Below are 19,653 nucleotides of genomic sequence, written 5' to 3' on the forward strand. Positions count from 1 at the left end.
TCTTACCCCTTACCCACCCTCTTGTTCCACTATCTATTCATTTTCCTTCTTGCCTGACACTCTCCGGGTCTGGACCTTTATCCCTGCTCTCTTCTCCACCCCTAGTTCCTGCTGGTAACTTCATCATTTCATGGCAGAACTGTCTATGTCCTCACACTTAGCAGCTACCCAGGCCTGTGGTTTGGCCACTGTGTTGGATAGTTTTATGTCAACTTGACATAGGTTAGAGTTATTTGAAAGGAGGAAACGTCAGTTGAGAAAATGCCTCTGTAAGATTTGGCTGTATGGCATTTTTTAAATTAGTGATTGATGGGGGAGGGCCTAGCCCATTGTGGGTGATATTATCTCAGGGATGGTGGTCCTGGGTTCTATAAGAAAGCAGACTGAGCAAGCCATGGGGAGCAAGCTAGTGAGCAGCACTCCAGCATAGCTTCTGCATCAGCTCCTGCCTCCAGGTTCCTGCCTTGCTTGAGTTCTTGTCCTGACTTCCTTTGATGATGAACTGTGATGTGGAAACAAAAGCCAAATAAACCCTTTTCTCCCCAATTGGCTCTTGTCACGCTGTTTCATAACAGCAGTAGTGACCCTAACTAAGACAGCCACCTTGACCATTTCTCCCATTTTCAGGCCTGATGATTGTGGGTACCAGGCTCTGTAGATTGTTCTCAGGCTCCATTCATTCTTAAATAGCCTAGCACCACCTGCCTGGGGGTGGCACTGCTCCCAGTCATGCCTACAGGCCAGTCTGATTGAGACTTTAGTTAAGGTTCCCTCTTCTAGTTGATTCCGGTTGTGTCTAGTTGACAATAGAAACATACAGTCCATGTGTCCCATGTAGGAACTCAGTCTTACCCCTTCCCTTTCCATACCTTCAGGGTACGTACCTCTCCCACAGCCTGTCTTCAAGACTGTCTTGTTCTGATTTGGCTGCCCCACACTATGGTAATGTGAAATGTTAACAGGCCTACTAATCTGGTGGAATTTATTGTAGTCCAACACAAGATATTATTAAGTGGCTGTTGTGTGTAGTGTTTACCCTCACTGTCAGGATGACTTGTGCTTTGCCCTGGCAGACAGGGCCCTGCCCTTCCCAGGCTGAGTAATTGGAGATGCAACAACCAGGAGCTGTGACAGAGTTCAGCACCCCTTGTACGACATGCCAGCTCCCATGGTGCACGCTTTATAAAATGCTCCTTAATTCAGGGACAGAATATCATTAACTTTGTAAGTGGATGAATACAGTGGACAACCAATTTAATTAACTTCTAATGTCGGCTGTTGGATGGGAGATGGAATGAAATTATGTGTGCATCTCTTGGGCCACCAGCCAGCCTGGATGGGGCTTGGTGGCTAGGGTCAGGAGGTGGGGAGGGAGCAGCTTTGTGCCATCTCTCCTGTCCAGCCCTGGGAGCTGAAATGCGTCAGCTCTCAGTTTGTACTGGTTACAAAGGAGGATACCCTGTGACAGCGACATGCTAAATGCTGCCTTTCCCACGTGCCCCCACCACCAGTAATGCTAGAGAGACAGGCGGTAATGCTGCCTCATCCAATTAGATTGGCTGCCTGTGAGTTTATTATAAAGGGAAGGATCAATAAAGCTCTGCATTGATTGAAACAAAAGCTTTGTTTCATTTATTATTGTTTATAATCTAATGAATGTTAAAATAACTTTGCTTTGATTTATTACTCAATCTGTTAAATTGTTTTAAAGCCAGTCCTTTCGGGGCTTACCTTTGGGGTCTGATCAGAAGAGTATTTTCTGTGAGTACACAGCTTCTCAGAAGCTATGCTTTAGGTAATTTTTGAGACTTGAGCAGATAGTTAAGTCAGAGCTGCTCAGCCAGTTGGACCCCAAGGGCACTGTGCTGATGGAATTTCTCCAGGAACTAATGTGTTCTGGGGGACTCTTGTCACATTCCTGCCCTCAGTGAGCATTCTCTGTACGGCGGCGAGTCTCAGGCAGCTGGAGTAGGCAGCATTTTGCAGGAATAATGGGGTGCTAGGTTGGCCTATGCTGCTTGGAGGAGATAGTGTTTCCATGGAGACTTGGAATAGCAGGGGGTTCCTGAGAATCACCTGAAGAGGAGAAAGAAAGCATGTTGTAACCCCAGAGGCAGAACTCTTGGCCAGCAGTGCTGGAGCCCTGTGAATGGCAGGTGTGCTGACTTGTGTGAGAGCACAGGGCAGAAGGTGTGTACTTGTAGACAGCTGGTGCACTACTGCTGAGAGAAGACTGAGGGGGCAATAGCAGTGGCAGAAGCAGTGCCCGTTTAGAGCTGATGGCCTCACATTGGCAGAGGAGAGAATGGGATTTAGAGATAGACGGTGGGTCTATGGTCTGTCAGATATGCACATGAAATACAGTTGGTGTGCAGAGGAGACATGTGGTGATGGGAAGATGCTGGGGGAGTTGGGGAAGGCCATCCTTCCCAGGGAAGCAAGAGGAGAGGAGAAATAGCATACATCCTGAATTTGGAGATTCAACTTATGAGATCTAAGGAGGATTGTAAAACCAGCAGAGGACCTTCTAGAAAGGACCAATGCAATACATGTGACCTTATCAACCGAAGGTGGGGTGGAGGCCACCCTTGTAGGAGGAGGAGAAAGACAGAAAGGCTTTATTGGGTGCTCTCTCCGGATCCATTGTATTGTCACTGGGGGTGGGGGTGGGGTAGGGAGGAGAGAAGAGAGTGTGGTACCCAGGAATAAAAGTGCAAACCTATCATCCCATCACTCAGGAGGCTGATGCAGAAGGCAAGCCTGAACCATCTGAAAAGATCCTGTCTTCAAAAAGAAGAAAGGGAGGGAGGAGGGCAGGGCAGGTGTCCTGTGTAGCTGAGGGACATGACTGTCTGATTTGCAAACTGAACACCGAGAGCAGAAACAAGATTGGAAGCAAATGTTTTAGCACAGTGTTAGCAAGCAGAATTCCACAGGATATGAAAATATGATAAGACCAAGTTGGGTTTATGCCCAGAATGTAAGACAGGCATTTAAATGTCACCATGCGGAAGTGGTAATGCCTCAGCCTCTGATGTTTTGAAGTTTGTTCTCAAGAGAGTAGCGCTGTCAGAGAGTGTAGCACTGTAAGAGAGTGTATGCGCTTGAAGGCAGGCAGCACAGAGGAGCGAGGCCACCTCCTTCCCTTGGGTTGGGGCATCTGTCAGGCAAAGGGGAGGTGTATGTGAGGAGGAGGAGAGGTGTGAGTGGTTCAACTACTCATGGTTTATTATTCTGTCAGTTCGAATTGGAACAGTTAAAATCTCTGGTTGCAGGCCTAAAGATTAGTTATTATTATGTTTTACAAAGCTTTTTTCCTGCTTGTAGATTGATTTCATTTTAAAAAGAAAAAAAAAAGCCCTGGAATTGCAAATGCTTTATCCATAGAAACAGAAACAGCATGGCACAGTCTTTTGTGAGGAATTGCTTGCCCAATTCTGTATTGCCTGCCTTTACTAAACACTCCTAGTCCTCCTGCTATAGCCTCTTTGCCCTGTACTCATCTGTCCCAGCAGTGGTTACAGCGCTGGCACCTGGAGGGCCTCCCCACGGGCATGCTGGGAAATTTCATTGTTGAGTCCACAGTGCTGTGGGAGCTGCCCAACATTTTCATAGGGCATCTGACCACAGATAAAGTGGCTGTTGCCCATCTCAGGGCACATGTAGGATATGCTTATGTGACTCCCTCATGCATAGGATCTGAGAGACAAATAGCACAGTTGTGTGTCTCTATTGATGAGTCGATTTGGCTTAAATTCAGGACTCAGCCATTTCCTGGAAGAGTGAGCCCCTTACAGGAGCCTAGGTTAATGGTGTGCTCTTTGCTGCCAACATCCCAATGGAAATGATAGATTACCCAAGCCAATTTGTCACATTTGTTTGAGAATACACAGTGATAGAGGTGCTACTTACTAATCGCTTTATCTCTTCTGTGTGGGCTTATGCTCTAGGCCAGGAAACTTCCAGGTTTGTGTGTAGCTGGAGCAGGAGTACACCAAAGCACATCTCATCTTGATTCTGCATCAGTCTTGTCACTAGTATCTGGCCTCTGTTGTTCTGACTCTCTTATATGTGCAAGCTGGGCCTACCACTGTAACATTCAGTCAATGGAGCTATGCAGGTGGCCACACTCCTGAGACTGGAGTGTGTCTGGATGGCTGCTCTCCCCCTGAGATATGCCTGACAACTCTTCATTTCTAGCCAGTGTGGCTGCTGAAATGTCAGTCCACCTGGCCAGACTAGCTCTCCTTTGCACACCCCCTGTCATGTACCCACTGCTGGGGGTCTGAACCCAGAGTGCATTATGCTAGGTCAACCTCAGCATCCCAACACTGAGCTTGTCAGGAGCTCTGCGTGTTGCCTTGGTCTTCAAGGGTGTCAGGGCTTTCGCCCCACACTCATAGCTATGGCAGAAACACAGTGGAGGCTGAAGGCTGCTCGTTAGCAGAAAACTAATAAGCACTGGTGACAGATTTATACATATGTAAAATGTATTTTAATTGTTTTTAGCAGGAGAGGCAAGAAATCAATACTCCAAGATGTGTACTATGAGCATGCTCTTTGCTCGGGGGTCTTCTGGCTGCAGGCCAGTGCACTGCCACAAGATCCTGTGCCCTGTGGTGAATGGTGTCCTGGTGTATTGATACAGTGGCAAGAATGATGGAAAGTTGGGCTGAGCTTTGACTTCATTAGCGCTAATCATGGAGTTTCTGGCTAGAACTGCAGTTTTGATGTATACACTACAGCTTATTTCTGTTTGTTTATCATAAACCTTATACTATCTTGTCTGCCTTCTCATGTAAGAGTCAATGCTTAGTTTCCAAAGTGATCTTCAGTACATTCTCTAGTTCCTCTTCTCCTGAGACAGGTAGAGAGGCATCCTACTCAGAGCTGTGTGTCATGTGGCCCTGGAGCAAGTGTTAGATTCGGCTGGGCCCAGCCCTGCAATTTTCTCTTCTGGCCCATAGAGGAGGCTCAGTCCCTGCATCTTAATGACGCATAGTCTCTCATTGATGCAGCCTTAAGAAGGCAAACTGAAAGCTGGCTGCTTCTAAGTTCTGCTGTGAAGGTGCCTCACTCCCATGTGTGACCAGAGGAAACTGTGACTATGGGTCTGGCTGGACTATCCACAGAGCAGAGCGCCTTCCTGCCACAGTGCAAATGGGGACAGAGGACGAGAGCCAGCAGAGCCCTGGAATCTTCCAGAGGCAAGGGTCAATGTGATACACAGAGCACCTTGTGAATGAGTGCCTGGCAGGATGTGGGTGGACGGGAGGAAGAGTGAAAGAAAAACTGCAGGATTCCAGGGGACGCTGGTTTCTGGGGCTGAAAGCATGGAGGTGTGTGGGAAAGCAGAGGGCTGGGGCATGGTCAGGAGATCTCTTGGGATTGATAGGACATAAGATGACATAAAGAAGAAAGGGGTTGGCTAAAGCTCTTCCCCACCCCACTGTGGAGTAGCCAATATGGTCTAGGGAAGCAGGTAGAATTCCACATGAGCATATACCAGATGGGGCCCAGCTTCATGAGAATGTCATGTGTACAAACACATAGACCAGGCACCTTGACTGCAAGACTGGAGTGGAGTTTGCTGCATTGACAATCAGAGTTTTGTGGCATATGATAGCCAGAGGAGATTAAAACCAAGCACTACTGCAAAAGAATTTGAGTTTTACCTCTGAGAGGCCAAAAGAAGCCATTTGTGCTGCCAGCAGACATAGTCTCAGCCTTCTGCTGTGCTGTCCTTGGGGTCTAACGGCAAGTAAAGATCAGGCTGTTCCTATGTGGATTCTGAGGAGGAAATGCCAAACCCATTCTTGTGTGGACATTGAGCTGGGGGACAAAATCTTAGACTCTGTGGGTATTCTGGCCAGGGGGAAGTAGCCTGTTCCTGTGTGGATGCTGAGTTGGTGGACATTGAGCTAGGGACCAGACCCTTATGTGAACAATGAGTTAGGGGACTAGACCTGTTCCCATGGAGAGAGACCCTGAGCTGGGGGACCACACTTTACTGTCTGGTCACTCTAGTGGGGTTCCCAGACTATTCCTGTGTGGACATTTGAGGTGGGAGCTGATTAACTTCTATACTTTGGTCCTTAATTGTTGAAGATATTTGTTTTCCAACTCCATTTTTCATAATAGTAAATCTCATCTGTGCCTGTCATGTGGTCGTGGAGTAGATGGTGGTGGGTGTGGTATTAGATGCGTGAACCTTGGAGAGATGAGCCTAGGTCTCCCGAGGATTCCACTCCTGAAAACATGTGTGGCCTGGACTGTGCAGCTTGGGACAACAACACAGTGGCTGTTTGCTTGTTGGCTGACCAGTGCTACTTGGAGCTGACTGTACCGTGCTGGGGGATGGGAGGTAGTGGATAGGAGGTGCTGACCACCCCCTGGCCACCTCTGCCTCAGCTGCTGGTACTGAATGACAGTGTGTCTCCTCTGCCCTCTTTTGTGGTCCAGAATCTCACATAGTAGAGAACCAGTACTGCCCTGACCCTGTCTTTCTCTTTGCTCCTACAGGCACTAGGAAGCTTTTATTTTCTTCACGAATCCTTAAAAAACATCTACCAGTTTGACTTTAAAGGTAAGACTCCATGCCGGCTTCCATGATCTGTTTCTGCAGCCCATCCCTTGGTCTGTCCTCTCCAGGTCTCCCTGGCTTTGTTGTCATAAGAAGGCCTGCAGGGTCTGGATTTAGTGTCACTATTCTCCTTAAAAACCTGTCCCCCTGGCTTCCCCGGGGAGATGCTGCTGACCTATGCTCTGCCTGTCCTGAGTCAAATGCCAAAGCCTCTGCCCTCTTCTGCTAATCTTAGTGAACTCTAGGTTCCTCCCCTCCCCTCCCCTTCCCTTCCTTTCCCGTTCTTTTCTTGTTTTTTTTGAGACAGGGTTTCTCTGTTTAGTAGTCTTGACTGTCCTGGAACTCATTAGTAGACCAGGCTGGCCTCAGACTCACAGAGATCTGCCTGCCTCTGCCTCCTGAGTGTGGGATTAAAGGTGTGCACTACCACACCCTGCTAACTCTAGATTTCTTACAGGAACTCAAAAGAGATAGTAGTTTTCTACCCATGGTCCTTTGGAATGCAATAGTATGAAATGGAATAGAAGAGTTGCATATTTCAGAAACAGAGTGGCTGTGAAACATGCTGGCTATCATTTAGTGACTGGTGCTGGCCCTGCACTGTTTGCCTGAGTGTCACTGCCGAGATGGCCCTTTCTGCAGTTCCCCTATCTGGACTCTTTGGGAGCACTTGCTCCCCTAAAGGGATTTCATCAGGGCTCTAAACTACCTATTCCATTCTATCACTTCTGTTGTATATGAACCTTTTTGAATTCAGTGCCCATCTGGGGCCAGATCATGTCACTAAGTTCATGACAATTATAAAAATAACTGCTACATAAAATGTTCTTCTCACACATTTAAGTGTTTGGTTCCCAGCTACTGATTCTATTTTGGGTTAGTAGTTGTGGAGTCTTAGACAGTGGGGCCTCTCTAGAGGGTACTGGGTCACTGTAGTCTGGCATTGAGATATAGCCCACTTCTGCTTCTTGATCTCCAAATGTAAACAAGTTCTTGCCACCTCTGCCAACACCCCTGCTAAGACTTTCTGCCATGATGGCTTGTATTCTCAAACCCTGAGCCAAAATAATCCTTTTTTAGGTTACTTTTTGTCAGGTATGTGTAACCATTGATCACCTTCATCAGCTGGTTCAGGTTCACTGTTGATGTTCACCCAGAGAGAGAGTCCCCCTAGGAGACAGAGTAGCTTTCTTTTCAGGATTGCTTTAACATCCTGTCCATCCTTATGATGAGCAGGATTCCTGCCAACAGAGTGCTTGCCACTGCTTCTGCAGCTTCAGTACACACGTGGTTTTCAACAAGCATGTGGCCAGGATGAGGTGGCCAGAGCTGCTTTTCCAGGACTCCATGAGTGTCAGGTACCAGAGCATGTCTCCAGCAGTGACATGCAGATATAGTCGTTTTTCTGCAATGCTAGGGTAAGACACAGAATAGCCTCTTAAACATGAACATCTGAGTGGTGGTGTCACACAGGCCTTTAATCCCAGTACTTGGGAGGCAGAGGTAGGCAGACCTCTGAGATTGAGGTTAACTTGATCAACAGAGTAAGTTCCTGGACAGCTGAGAACGCCTGTCTTGACACCCCCCCCCCCCCCCCCCCCACACACAAGAGAACACCAAACTCAAGAGGTTCTGAATCATAGAAAAGTTTTCATAAGAAACCATTTGCATACATATTTTACTACTAAATGAAGTTAGTCATATTGTACCTTGCAAATGCACAGTTCATCCTGCAAAACCTCCCATTGCCACTGAAGCAGTGCCATTGTAGGCATGTGCTTACCATGCTTCTTTCTGGAAACATCTAGGGGTGTCACCTGGTGGCTGCTGGCACTGATAGAGCCCACTCGGTCATCGCAGGCTGAGATGGGCACACAGTACTCACTCTCCTGATTAATGGGAGTCACAGCAAGAAATCTTGATAGATTTAAGAATTAGTAACCTGATTTGAAAAATTAAGAACCTAATTGGGAATTTAAGGAGTCTCTAAAAGTACAGCAGAGAAAGATAGAGGGGACTTCTAATTTCTGGTCCAGTATAAATTGTTTGGAAGATGTGGCTCCCATTCTCACAGATGCAAGCAGAACAGCTTTTTTGTATCCAACAGGAAATATGGTCATAGGGCAAACTCACCCCCCACACCCAGACAGACAGGGCCATGATTGCCAGGAGCAGGCACACCTCTGGGTGTGTACATGCAACAGAATTTGACTGGGTCCAGGAGGCTGGTGTGATTACGCTTGAGGAAGAAGGCTTTCAGGATCCATGTGTTTGAGTTTTTCTTCTAGGAGTCCCACATGATCTCATAGGCAAGGTCAGATACTGTATTCTGCTTCACAGAGCCTGCTGTCAAGGAAACCAAGTCTCCAGATGACTAGATTCTCACCAGAACCCATCTGGCTAGGAAGTTGAGATAGTCAACCCAGCTTCTAGCCTACTTCTTATGAGATGCAGGGCTGCCAATCAGTGGGAAGATCACAGCCTGGGGCAGGTGTAGTGGAAGATAGGTGCTGCTCTTAGTCTGTGAGATGTCTCCCTGGAAATCCTCAGGCAGCAGAGGCAAGCACAAGGATGGGAAAAAGGAAGATGGAGTGTCTGACACTTAGCGGCCAGGGACGTGGCCCCAGCCCAGCACATCTGTCTGCTTCTTTAACCCAGTGGCTCATGTTTTGTCCTCAGCAGCATGCTAAAGACTTAAAAGTCAGGTTAAGGAGATGAACCAATTCTCTGGCACAGACTCAAATATGACAGAGATCTGGAGCAATTGTGCTGGGAATTTAAAGTGAGTGTGGTTAAGATGCCCAGTGCTGAGGTGCAGGAAAGTAGAAAATGAAACTCACAATAAACAGAAAAAAGAAATAAAGATTAGAGACAATTCCTATATGGAATTGAATATAGGAAACCAGAGAAAATTGGTTCATAGAAAAGATCTATCAAATTGATACACTGTTAGCCCCATGAACCAAGAACAAAAAAGAAGGAAGATACAAAGTCTTGATAACAGAAATGAGTAAGGGACCACCACTGATACCAGGGGAACAACACCTGTGAGTGAAGCTGAGTCAGAGGTAAACCTTCTGAAAAACAGCGCTAGGTTCAGCAGGTTCACTGGGGAGCTCCTGAGGAAACCACGGCATTCTCTACGAAGTTCCCAGGTACAAGCCAAGGAGCACCTCATGGCTTGTCCTGCATGCCAACACTGCTAGAATCCCCAAATCAGATGGAGACACTGGAAAGAGGGAGATCGACAGACTGCTTCATGAAAACAAAATGCAAGAGTTCTCAGTAAGATGTTAGCAGTGTGTAAGGAGGATTATGCACTATGAACAGTTGGAGTTTACTTTAGTTATGCAATTGACATCACATTCTAAAATCAGCCAATAAAATTGTTCACACCATCTGTTAAAGACAGAAAACCTCATGGCTGCGTCAGTAGATGCAGAAAAAGTGTATGGCAGAATCCAGCAAATGCTCTCATCAAACTAGGAATAGAGATGACCATCCTCTCTCTACTGAACAAGAAAATCAGCTGCAACACCCCCTGGAAAAATGAATGGAGTGTCATTACAGAGGGATCTGGCTAGCCACGAGAGACATGAGCAGATAGAAGATGCTGGTCTGATGGCTCTACACTGCAGGATCCCAGCTGTGACTGTCTGGAGATGGAAGAACTCTAGAGACATAGAGAGTGTGTCCAGGTGGAGTAAAGTGATATGTTGTGGGAGCTGCGGGTTGCATTCCTGCCGCTCTGCTCCCAGCCGTCTGGCTAGCTTATGCTACACACAAACTGTATTCTTTTAAACACTGTTTGGCCCATTATATCTAGCCTCTTCTCGGCTAACTCTCGCACCTGGACTAGCCCATTGCTAATAATGTGTGTAGCACCCCAAGGTGTGCTTACCAAGAAGATTCTAGCCTACGTCCATCCTGGGTCGGAGCTTCGTCGTGTCTGCCCTGGAGAGAGCTGCATGGTGTCTGAGCTCCCTTTCTCTTCTTCCCAGCATTCTGTTCTGTTTACTCCACCTATCTACATTTTAACCTGTCAGGGCCAAGGCAGTTTCTTTATTTAACCAATGACCTTCCTCCATCATTTCCCCTTTTTCTGTTTAAACAAAAAGGAAGGAAGGCTTTAACTTTAACATAGAAAAATTACATATAACAAAACAGTTACCAAGTAAGCATTACAATATTTATATCTCTTTTATCTTTATCATAACTAAGGAAAACTATAACTATCTATTTTTCAACTCCATCAAAGACCTAAATAAATGAGAAGTAAGCAACTTACAAAACTCTAGAAATCACAGAGACATCTCGCCGCCTGGACAGTCACCCAAAGTTCCTCTGTACCGTTGGGGCATCCATCTTCGGCCTACAGGCCTATAGTTTCCAGCAGACATTTCCATGAAGCAGGAAATTTCAAAGGCAGTTCAGTCACTATCTGTTGTGTCCTGCAGAAAGTCTCACAGACTCTTTCATAAGTCAGGAACCCTGAAAGATTATCTCACCTTTAGGCAAGTTCAGCAGTCCTCTTTCTGTGGGTTCTCTGTGTCCAGTTTATGCAATAGTCCAGGCAAGAGCAGTTTCTTGCCCAAATGGCTATCAAACTCCATAAGGATCCTCTTCAATGCCCATCTTCTTCTTGAAGTAGATTGGTGCTGCCAGGAGCAGAGTGTCTCATTGTCATGAAAAGTCCTAAGTTATTAAAACATTTAATAGCATATTCCGTAGTCTTTGAAAGATATGAAGATTGCCTATCTAAAATATATCTATGGACATCTAGAAAATCTAACATAACTACAAGCTTGACTATTATTATCTATTAACAACCTATATACATTACATTTTTACATGAACTACACAATCACAATACCTTAATCAAGATCAGAAATACATATACATATAACAAGATTGACCTTAAATTTATATCAATAAAGTCAAATCCATACCAATGCAAATTATTCATATCTCTATCATATCCCCCTTTAAATGTAAAAGAACATTTATAAACAATATTTGGGAATATGGGTGCAGATTTTTCTCTCCAAACTGCTTCCTGCTGAATGGGGGCGCTGTTATTCAGGTCTTTCATGGTATAACCTGTGTGCTAGATTCATCTCAGTCAGCAGTCGAGTGAAGTAATATTTTGAAGGTGTTCACAGCAACCTTTCAGGAGGACGTAATCTATCATACCATATTGGGATAGAAGCAATCCACAGGGTTTCATCCTCTGTGAAAACAAAAGAAGAAACTCTTTTCCAAAGTATCATGGCCTTAGATCCAAATTTTAAAGTCAAGGTATTTTCAAAATATCTCTGTTGGATTAGTTCAGCAGCATTTATAAACAAATATCTTTTAGTAGCTGTTGCTCCTTCCTCAGCATTCAAACAATTCAAAGCGAGCATAATAGCATACAGTATCAAGATTCTCTGTATATTTTCCATCTTTGTGTAGCTTTATTTTAACCTCTATTTCGTTTATTTTTACTTTTAACTTTTTTCTTTTTGAGACAGGTTCTCTGTATATCTTTGACCTGGAATAACTTTGTAGACCAGGCTATCCTTGAACTCTCAGAGATCCGCCTGTTTCTGCCTCCCAGGCATTGGGATTAAAGGTGTGTGCTACCACACCTTGAGGTCACAGAGGTCATTCTCCCTCTGCCTCCCAAGTGTTGGGATTAAAGGTGTGTACTACCACACCCAATTCTCTTTCTTCCTTTTTTTTTTTTTGTAGCTGACTGTTCTTACTGTCCGACTGATCCACAAGAATAGCCATGTGGCTGAGTGTTTGAAAGCAATGTGTGTATGTGTATGTGTATGTGTATGTGTGTTCTTTCCCCTTGCTAACTGCATCCCTGTCTGAGTGGGTCCCTGCCATTACCTTTTCATCTGAAGAGCACAGGGCCACCAAGGGATGGATGTGATGACAAGAACATTTTAGTTTTGTGGGTCTGAGGGAGGGGCATTACACAGCCCACTGACAAGCCTTTGGGAAAGTTGCCTGCCTGGATACCCCCAAAGTATCTGTTTGAATACCTCTCTGGTGGAAGCTTCTACTCCCCGGACTTCCCAGTCCCCTTCCACCAGACACTCGGCCACCCTAGCATGACTGGATACTACTATATGTACCAGATACCCTCCTGTGGGATTGATGGGTGTCTGCAGCAAATGTTCCTGTGACCAAGTGCACTTCTGCCCCAGCACAGGGCTCACGGGGACCTCTCTGACCCTGCCTACCCACCCTGGATGCTGACTCCATGCTCTGCTGAGGCTTTGTTCTCTCTGAGTGAGGAAGGCACAGAGATACAGTTGCCCTTCTGCAGTGATGGTGGTGGCGTTGGCTTCAAAGCTAAGCACATTCATGTTCTCTAGTATCCACTTGAATCTGAGGAATATAATCAGAGGTCCATGCTTGGCTGACCCAGTCCCTGGACAGGCTTCCCTGGGCTTTCAGTTCCTGTTGCATTCATTAGGAGCCATCAGTACAACCAAAACCAGATCATAGCCCTGAATGGGGACCCCTAACTCTAACTGTTTCCATAGAATCAAAACTTTGTTTTTATGTGGGTTCAGCCTCTATCCCTTCATGTCCTGGAGCTGCATACCTCAGCCAGCTCCCGCTGTCTACTTTCACCCTAGTATGGAAAATACTCCAGAATGGGAAAGTCCTGCTCCTCCTAGAACGTGAAAACATCCCTAAAATCCTGTCAGCCGCTGGCCCAAGGCTAGTCTCTAAGAACCTGCTTGACAACTGAATGTGGGACACTTGTCCATAGAAAGGACCTCTCTCAGGCCAGCCTGTGAAGGACTCAAACCCGGGCCAGTCACATTGCTGTCAATCCGGGAGGGGTAGGATGGCAGCTAGCAAGGCAAGCCTGAAGAGTACCTGCCCTGTGTCCCTGTCTTCATCTCATGTAAAAATTGTTCCCTGGAATATGAGTAATGTCATTCGTGTGTGAAGAGGAAATCGATGTTATTAAATAAATTCATGTAAAGGTCTGAGTGAATGGTAATTCCACAGCCCTCTTAAATATATTCACGGCTTTCAAAGAGGGTGCCAATTAGCCCCTGTAAATCTGCAGGCTGGGAGCTCTTAGGGGATAATGAAGTAGAGTGTCAGGTTCCAGGTCATGGAACAAGAATTTATGAGCCACAGGCGCCTCTGGAGCAGCTGTTGGCCCCTTGCCTGCTTGGAGGCATCCCTCTGACCCAGGGGCTGCTGTGGTAGGGCATGGCACCCCCAGTACATGTGGCTGGTCGGTAGGGTATAGTGACGGAATCCTTAATTCATGTATCTTTCTATCTTTTCCAGCTAAGAAGTATAAAAAAGTCACTGGCAAAGAGATCTATTCGGACACTTTGGAGAGCACGCCCATGCTGGAGAAGGAGAAGTTCCCACAGGACTACTTTCCCGAGGTGTGTGAGGACTGGTGTCTCCTCATCAGCACACTGATGATCAGAATGAGTGAGTTAGAAGTGGTGTAGGTCGGACTGTCACCCACTGTCAGCAGTCACAGCACCATCACACCGGGGGACTGCTTTCCTTGGAGTTTGGGGGTGATCTGGGCTGCCCTGGATAAGGGCACAGAGAACCTAAGAGCTCAGGTTTTGTTGTTACTAAACTTAGAGCTTCCCTTGTGGGCATGAGAACCACTCCCCAAAGACAAGGAAAATGTCTTCATTCTCCCTTGGGCTGATACTGCGACTGGGAGTCTCTGTGTTCTGTGTCGTATGTGCCATGCTGTGCAGGAATTATGCACATGGTACACCTTCACCTTCCTGGGGGTTGCTGGAGTGAGAGCTAAGACCCAGAGGAAACTCTGGCTTGCCTCAGCCGGTGAAGACACAGAAGCTAACACAGAATTGGTGGGTTAATGATACATGCTAGCAGTTGTACCTGCTTGATAGAGTTTAGAAATTAAAAAGCCAAAAGCTGCTTTCTGCCTCTCTACTCAGATATGAGTAGCTTCCTTCAGGCTTCATCTGACACCCTGCCCTGAATCGTCTGTTAAGGTTCGGTAGATGTTGGATGCCCTGGCTGGAAGGTTTTTAGGTTGGCCCCTGATGATGCTGGCTGTTCATACATGTCCCACCTTCGTCATGATGTTGGAGGCGCTCTCATCAGTCCCAAGGACTGCTCTGTGGTTCTCTCTTATGAGATGGTTGCACTGTGTAGTAGTACACTTGCTCAGAGCTGGTTTTCAGCAAGGCCACACACAAATTTATTAACTTGCATTGTAATTGTGTGCCTTGCCTGAAAGGATCATGGCTGCCTCTTGTCAGCTCGTGGCTTGGCATCCCCATCCATTGTTCTCAGGCCAGAGATGTTCCCACTCTCTTGTCCTCTGTTGGCTCAGGTCTACCCTGGCTCAGTTTCTTGGCCCTTCTGCTTCAGGCATTCTGAGAGTGGAGGAGGATGGCGCAAAGGTTTCAGTCTTCTGTGTCTGTATATAATAACACCTTAATCTGAATGTTACTAATAAACACAGAAGGACTCCATGGATGTTGTTCCCGTGAAGAAGCCATGAGCCCAAAATGCCAGCTTTAGAGTCTAGTTACTACTAACTTGGGGTTTCTTTACCCAGAAGTCTCTGGGATCTCACTCACTATGTCATCTCTCATTCAAAATGGCCAGGGCTTGAGGAGCTCACCTAGAAATGATGGGTGCTGGGACTCTGGCTTTGAGGTGTTCCCTTGCAGGCAGGTGGCGTTCACTGAAAAGTAGTGCTGAGCATAGGCACAGGCTGTGGTGTATATTCCAGTTCCCTGAGGAGGCAGTGTTTGAGATCATCCCCTCCCCACACCATGCATCTCTTTCCCCCCTTTAAATACTTCTTTAAACTGTCTCATATACTGAGAAGTTGGCAAACAGACAGACATGTGGGCCCCATCCAATTAGAGTGAAGCTGTGACCATACACACTCCCTGTGTCTTGTGTGTGACTGTTACTGAGGCCCTAACCCTGTACTCCCTAGTAGGCTCTTCTGAGGACAGTGTCTACCCTCTCTCTAAAAGCCCCAAGTGTGACTAGTTTCTGATGAGGCCTGCACTGTGCTCTGTTTTAATTCTTGGGGATGCAGCTGCACTGTGTGTCTCCCGAACCTCTGCACATAGCACTAGATATGTGGTGCCCTCCACAAGAACCAGCGTGTAGCCTCCATCCCCCACAGCCTGTGTGGCCTCCTTGCTGCCTTTTTCTCACATCACTCCTTGAATTCCACAGCTGGAATCCCATCACAGCTTCATCTACTGCACTAGAGGCAGTAGTGATGTGTGTCACAGCAAAGTGTATCCTGAGTGGGCAGGAGTAGGGAAAAGGCTGGGGCTGTGGACATCAAATGAAAGGCTCTTGTAGAGATGTGCCTCTGGTCCCCAGCAGCTTCAGCCCTTGCTTGTAGAATTCTTCCAAGGGCCTCCTTGTTCCTACCTGCAGCCTTGGGGCTTCTCTGACTAACAGTTCTCTTGCTTCACTAAACCTGGTGGCCTCAGGAATCAAAGTCTGTGAAATCTGGGGGTCTTGGCTATACCCTACCACCAAAAGGAGGATACCCTGTGCTCTGAAGGCTAGTTCTCTGTCCCTTCATAGCACTGACAAAGTGGAACCTGCATCAGGACAGAGGATGAGAGGCTGACACCTTCCCACAGGAAAGTGGCCACTGCCTGGGTCTATCCCTTTCTGTACTTAGCGGACCGCTGGTCAGGACCTCATTCACGTTGTCTGCAGGCAGAGAAAAGGATGCATCCCTGTTGTTTTGTTGAGTCAGGGTCTCATCATGTAGTCTTGTCTGGCTTCGCAGAGATCTGACTGCCTCATGAGTGCTGGGATTTAAGGCGTGCAGCAGCATCCCTAGGATATCTTTGAAGGATGAACTCTCATCTTGGGAAGGCCACAGGATGTCTTTAGGTGGACCCCTGTCTTCACTTAGAACAAGTTGCTGTCCATGATTGTCAGCTGGTTCCCAGACCCCCGTGGTGGCTGGCTCCTGGGCCTGCAGGGAAAGTGCGTGCTCGGCTGGGGAGTGTACCCTTAAGTCTGGGCTGTGCAGTGCGCTCTCATGTGTCCTTTCACCACGGTAATGAGCAGAAACAAAACCTCGTTTGAAAGCCACAAACTCCAACACCTCTGTCAGTTCCGTGGTGCTTCTTAATGCACAGACGCTCACAGAGCACGTTGTGTTCCACAGGGTGGGGCCCAGGGCTCCAGCGCAGAAATCACCAGCAGCAGCTCTATTTAGACCCTCGGTATCCCCTCCTGGGCTTGCCCCTTCATGCCTTCTGCCAGGCCGTCACTGCACCCAGCACATTTAGGGGAGAGAATTAGTTGAAGACTGATCTCTCTTTCTTTTATTGCCATCACTTAAGGATAATCTAAATGTAATTACCGTGATGGAGGCATAATGCAATTCCAAATAATGACGGCCCTCTGCTTCTAAAACTAACAAAACTTTCTCTGCTGATTTATGGGTGCTTCTGGCTCAGTATGAATTTCAAATGACGCCTCTGGGAGCAACACTCCAGATAACGCGAGGCCATTTTTAAAAAGCAGATTTGTGTAGTCGATCGGACCGAGTCATTTTTTTCCTCTTGGCCGTGGTGAGAAATTGGTTGTTACCATAGATCACAGGCCCTGCTGCATGTGCCCATGAAAGATGAATTAATTCCACTAATGCTCCAAGCAGGCCTTCCTCAGTGGGGCCGCGTGGTGATAACCTCCTGCAGCCCCTCTGTTCTCCGCTGCGATTTATGCTCTCTCAGTAGATGAAGCTGCCTGGATTCGCAATCCATCTGCCGGCTCAAGGAACCCCATTAACAGGGAACTGAGCAGAGGCCACACGAGGTGAGCTCTGTGTCCTCCTCCTAGGCCTATGTGGGTTCCATTTCTGACCATGGTTCCTCTAAGAGAGGAGAAGCCATGTGAACCTGAGTGCCATCACCCCAGAGACATGAGAACCTTGCCGTCCCCATCGGCTCAGAGGAGTTCATAAGGGAAGGTTTCAGAAGGTTGGCAGTGAGAGGAAAGTCCCAGAACATGGTCTCCTGGAAGTGACCTATCAAAGTCGAGCCCCACCTACCCTCTGCACATTGCTCCCATCTGCAGTGGCCAAGGGACGACTTTGTAACTGGGAACTTCTAGGCCTTCCAAGGCCTTTACTATGGCCTGGGTTGTTCCTGCCTCTATGCCTGTCTGTGTGGGCCTTCCCCACCCTCCATACCAAACATAGTCATAAGTCATGTATGTTTGTGTTTACATGTGCATGGTTAGTTCCTTTGCATGTATTTGTGTATACTGTACATAGAAGGTCCCAGGGAGGCCCTACTAAGGATTCTCCTTGTCAAAAAGGCAGCCCATGGTCACTGATGGGGGTAGGGTGTACTCCAGTAGGCTAGTCCCATGTAGCAACTACCCAAGTGCTCATCCTTGACCATAAAAGGGAGATGAGTTGTCAGAAAGATTCCAGAAGCAAGGAAGTGGATCCGGTTCTGTTCCCTTCTTCTGGTTGCTGGCAGTCTGAGGAAGTTTGGGGCTCATTTCTTTCTGGCTGAAGGGAGAGCTTTGCTCTGCAGACCTCCTTTCAGGTCATGAAGGGAGTGTGGGATGCTGAAGGAGGGCTGTCTTTTGAAGCTCAGTAGAGCCCACTGGCTCTTGGGAGGACAGAGATGCACCTCCGCTCAGACCCAGAACGTGGACAAAGCCAGGGCCAGACACTGTGGGCGTGTCAGAATGAGTGCCTTGGGTGGCACTTTGGGTGCCATTCTGTCACAATGTCAACAGTGGAGTCTGAGTGATCATAGTTGTCATGATGAGTGGGCCTCAGAGGCAAGATGTTCTGTAAATATTTTACCAAACTGTCGGGTTTTACAAATATTAACTGTATATTTCGTAAGATTCACCTATAACTCATGGAAAGTCTCACATCTAGCTAGAATCCTAATTGTAGTTATTACCAATATCTGTTACAGAAAAAGCATACTTTTTGTTGTGTATTTAATTAGTAATTTGATATTGAAGTCAGTGCTCTATTATGGAAATTTAATTTTTACAATATGCATGTGTGTATTCAAAACACACAAATGTACATGTGTACCTTAATTTACACAAGTTTGAAAACTAAAATTCATAAATGTCTTTCATTTGCTTTGGCAGTGAAGCTGTTGCCCACTATATAATTGTAGGCAAAGTGCAGGCATTCAATTTGGGGTCAGAGCTTGGAAGTGTGACTATAGGTGTGAGCTTGGAAATATGACTGCAGGTGAACTGGGCCTGCTGCTTCTCTGGGGGAACCTTTATGAAGGGACAGGTGACCCCAGGATGGCTGACCCTCCCAGTGGAGCACACTGCTCTGTGTTATGTCCAGCTCTATATGTTGTGAGCCTGTGCATACTGGACCTTAAGACAAGTGTAGGCCTGGTCTTGGATGAAGAGGAACCCATGCTGTGCTGCAAGCATGAACTCCCAAGGTGCTGAGAACGTGGTGAGTGTAGGACCACACAGAGTGATGCCCGAGCTTGGGAGAGGTGGCCAGGTCTCTTTGTATCAATCATAAGGACATCCAGTGTAGATTCTATATTAGTTATGATGCTGACTGTATTAGTCAGGGTTCTTTAGAGGAACATAACTTATAAAATGAATCCCTATATATCTTATCTGTCTATCTATTTATAAATAAATAGGGGGGTTAATAGAATGATTTACAGGATGTGGTCCAAGTATCAAGGAGTTAAACTGAGCTATTTCTGTTATGTAGAGGAGTAAGAGACTGAATACAAAACTGCCCTATCCTACATCTCTGGATCCTCATTTTGTTTTCTTTTATTCTTATTTTATGTGTATGGATATTTTGTTTGCATGTATGTATGTGCACCATGAATGTGCTTGGTGCCCAAGGAGGTCAGAAGAGAATGCTGAACCCCTGGGAACTGGAGTTAGAAATGGTTGTGAATCACCATGTGTGTGCTTGGAACCAAACTTGGGTGGGTCCTCTACAAGAGTAGCAAGTACTCCTAACCAATGAGCCATCTCTCCAGCCCTCTTTGTATTGCTCTTAAGGCGGATAATGATTTAGAAATTAA

At 46.7% G+C, this 19,653-nt stretch overlaps 1 protein-coding gene across 1 annotated transcript in view; it reads left to right on the top strand.

The window, feature by feature from the left end:
- Positions 1-19,653, top strand: part of Inpp5a (inositol polyphosphate-5-phosphatase A) — a 194,325-nt gene that overhangs the window by 115,838 nt on the left and 58,834 nt on the right. The window contains exons 5-6 of the mRNA XM_050137015.1: positions 6,523-6,586; positions 13,895-13,998. Coding sequence (XP_049992972.1) covers positions 6,523-6,586; positions 13,895-13,998 — 168 coding nt within the window. The remainder of the gene's footprint in view (positions 1-6,522; positions 6,587-13,894; positions 13,999-19,653) is intronic.

Source organism: Alexandromys fortis, unplaced genomic scaffold (genome assembly GCF_014885135.2).
Source record: "Alexandromys fortis isolate MF-2015 unplaced genomic scaffold, M_Fortis_MF-2015_v1.1 scaffold_3, whole genome shotgun sequence".
Lineage (NCBI taxonomy): Eukaryota > Metazoa > Chordata > Mammalia > Rodentia > Cricetidae > Alexandromys > Alexandromys fortis.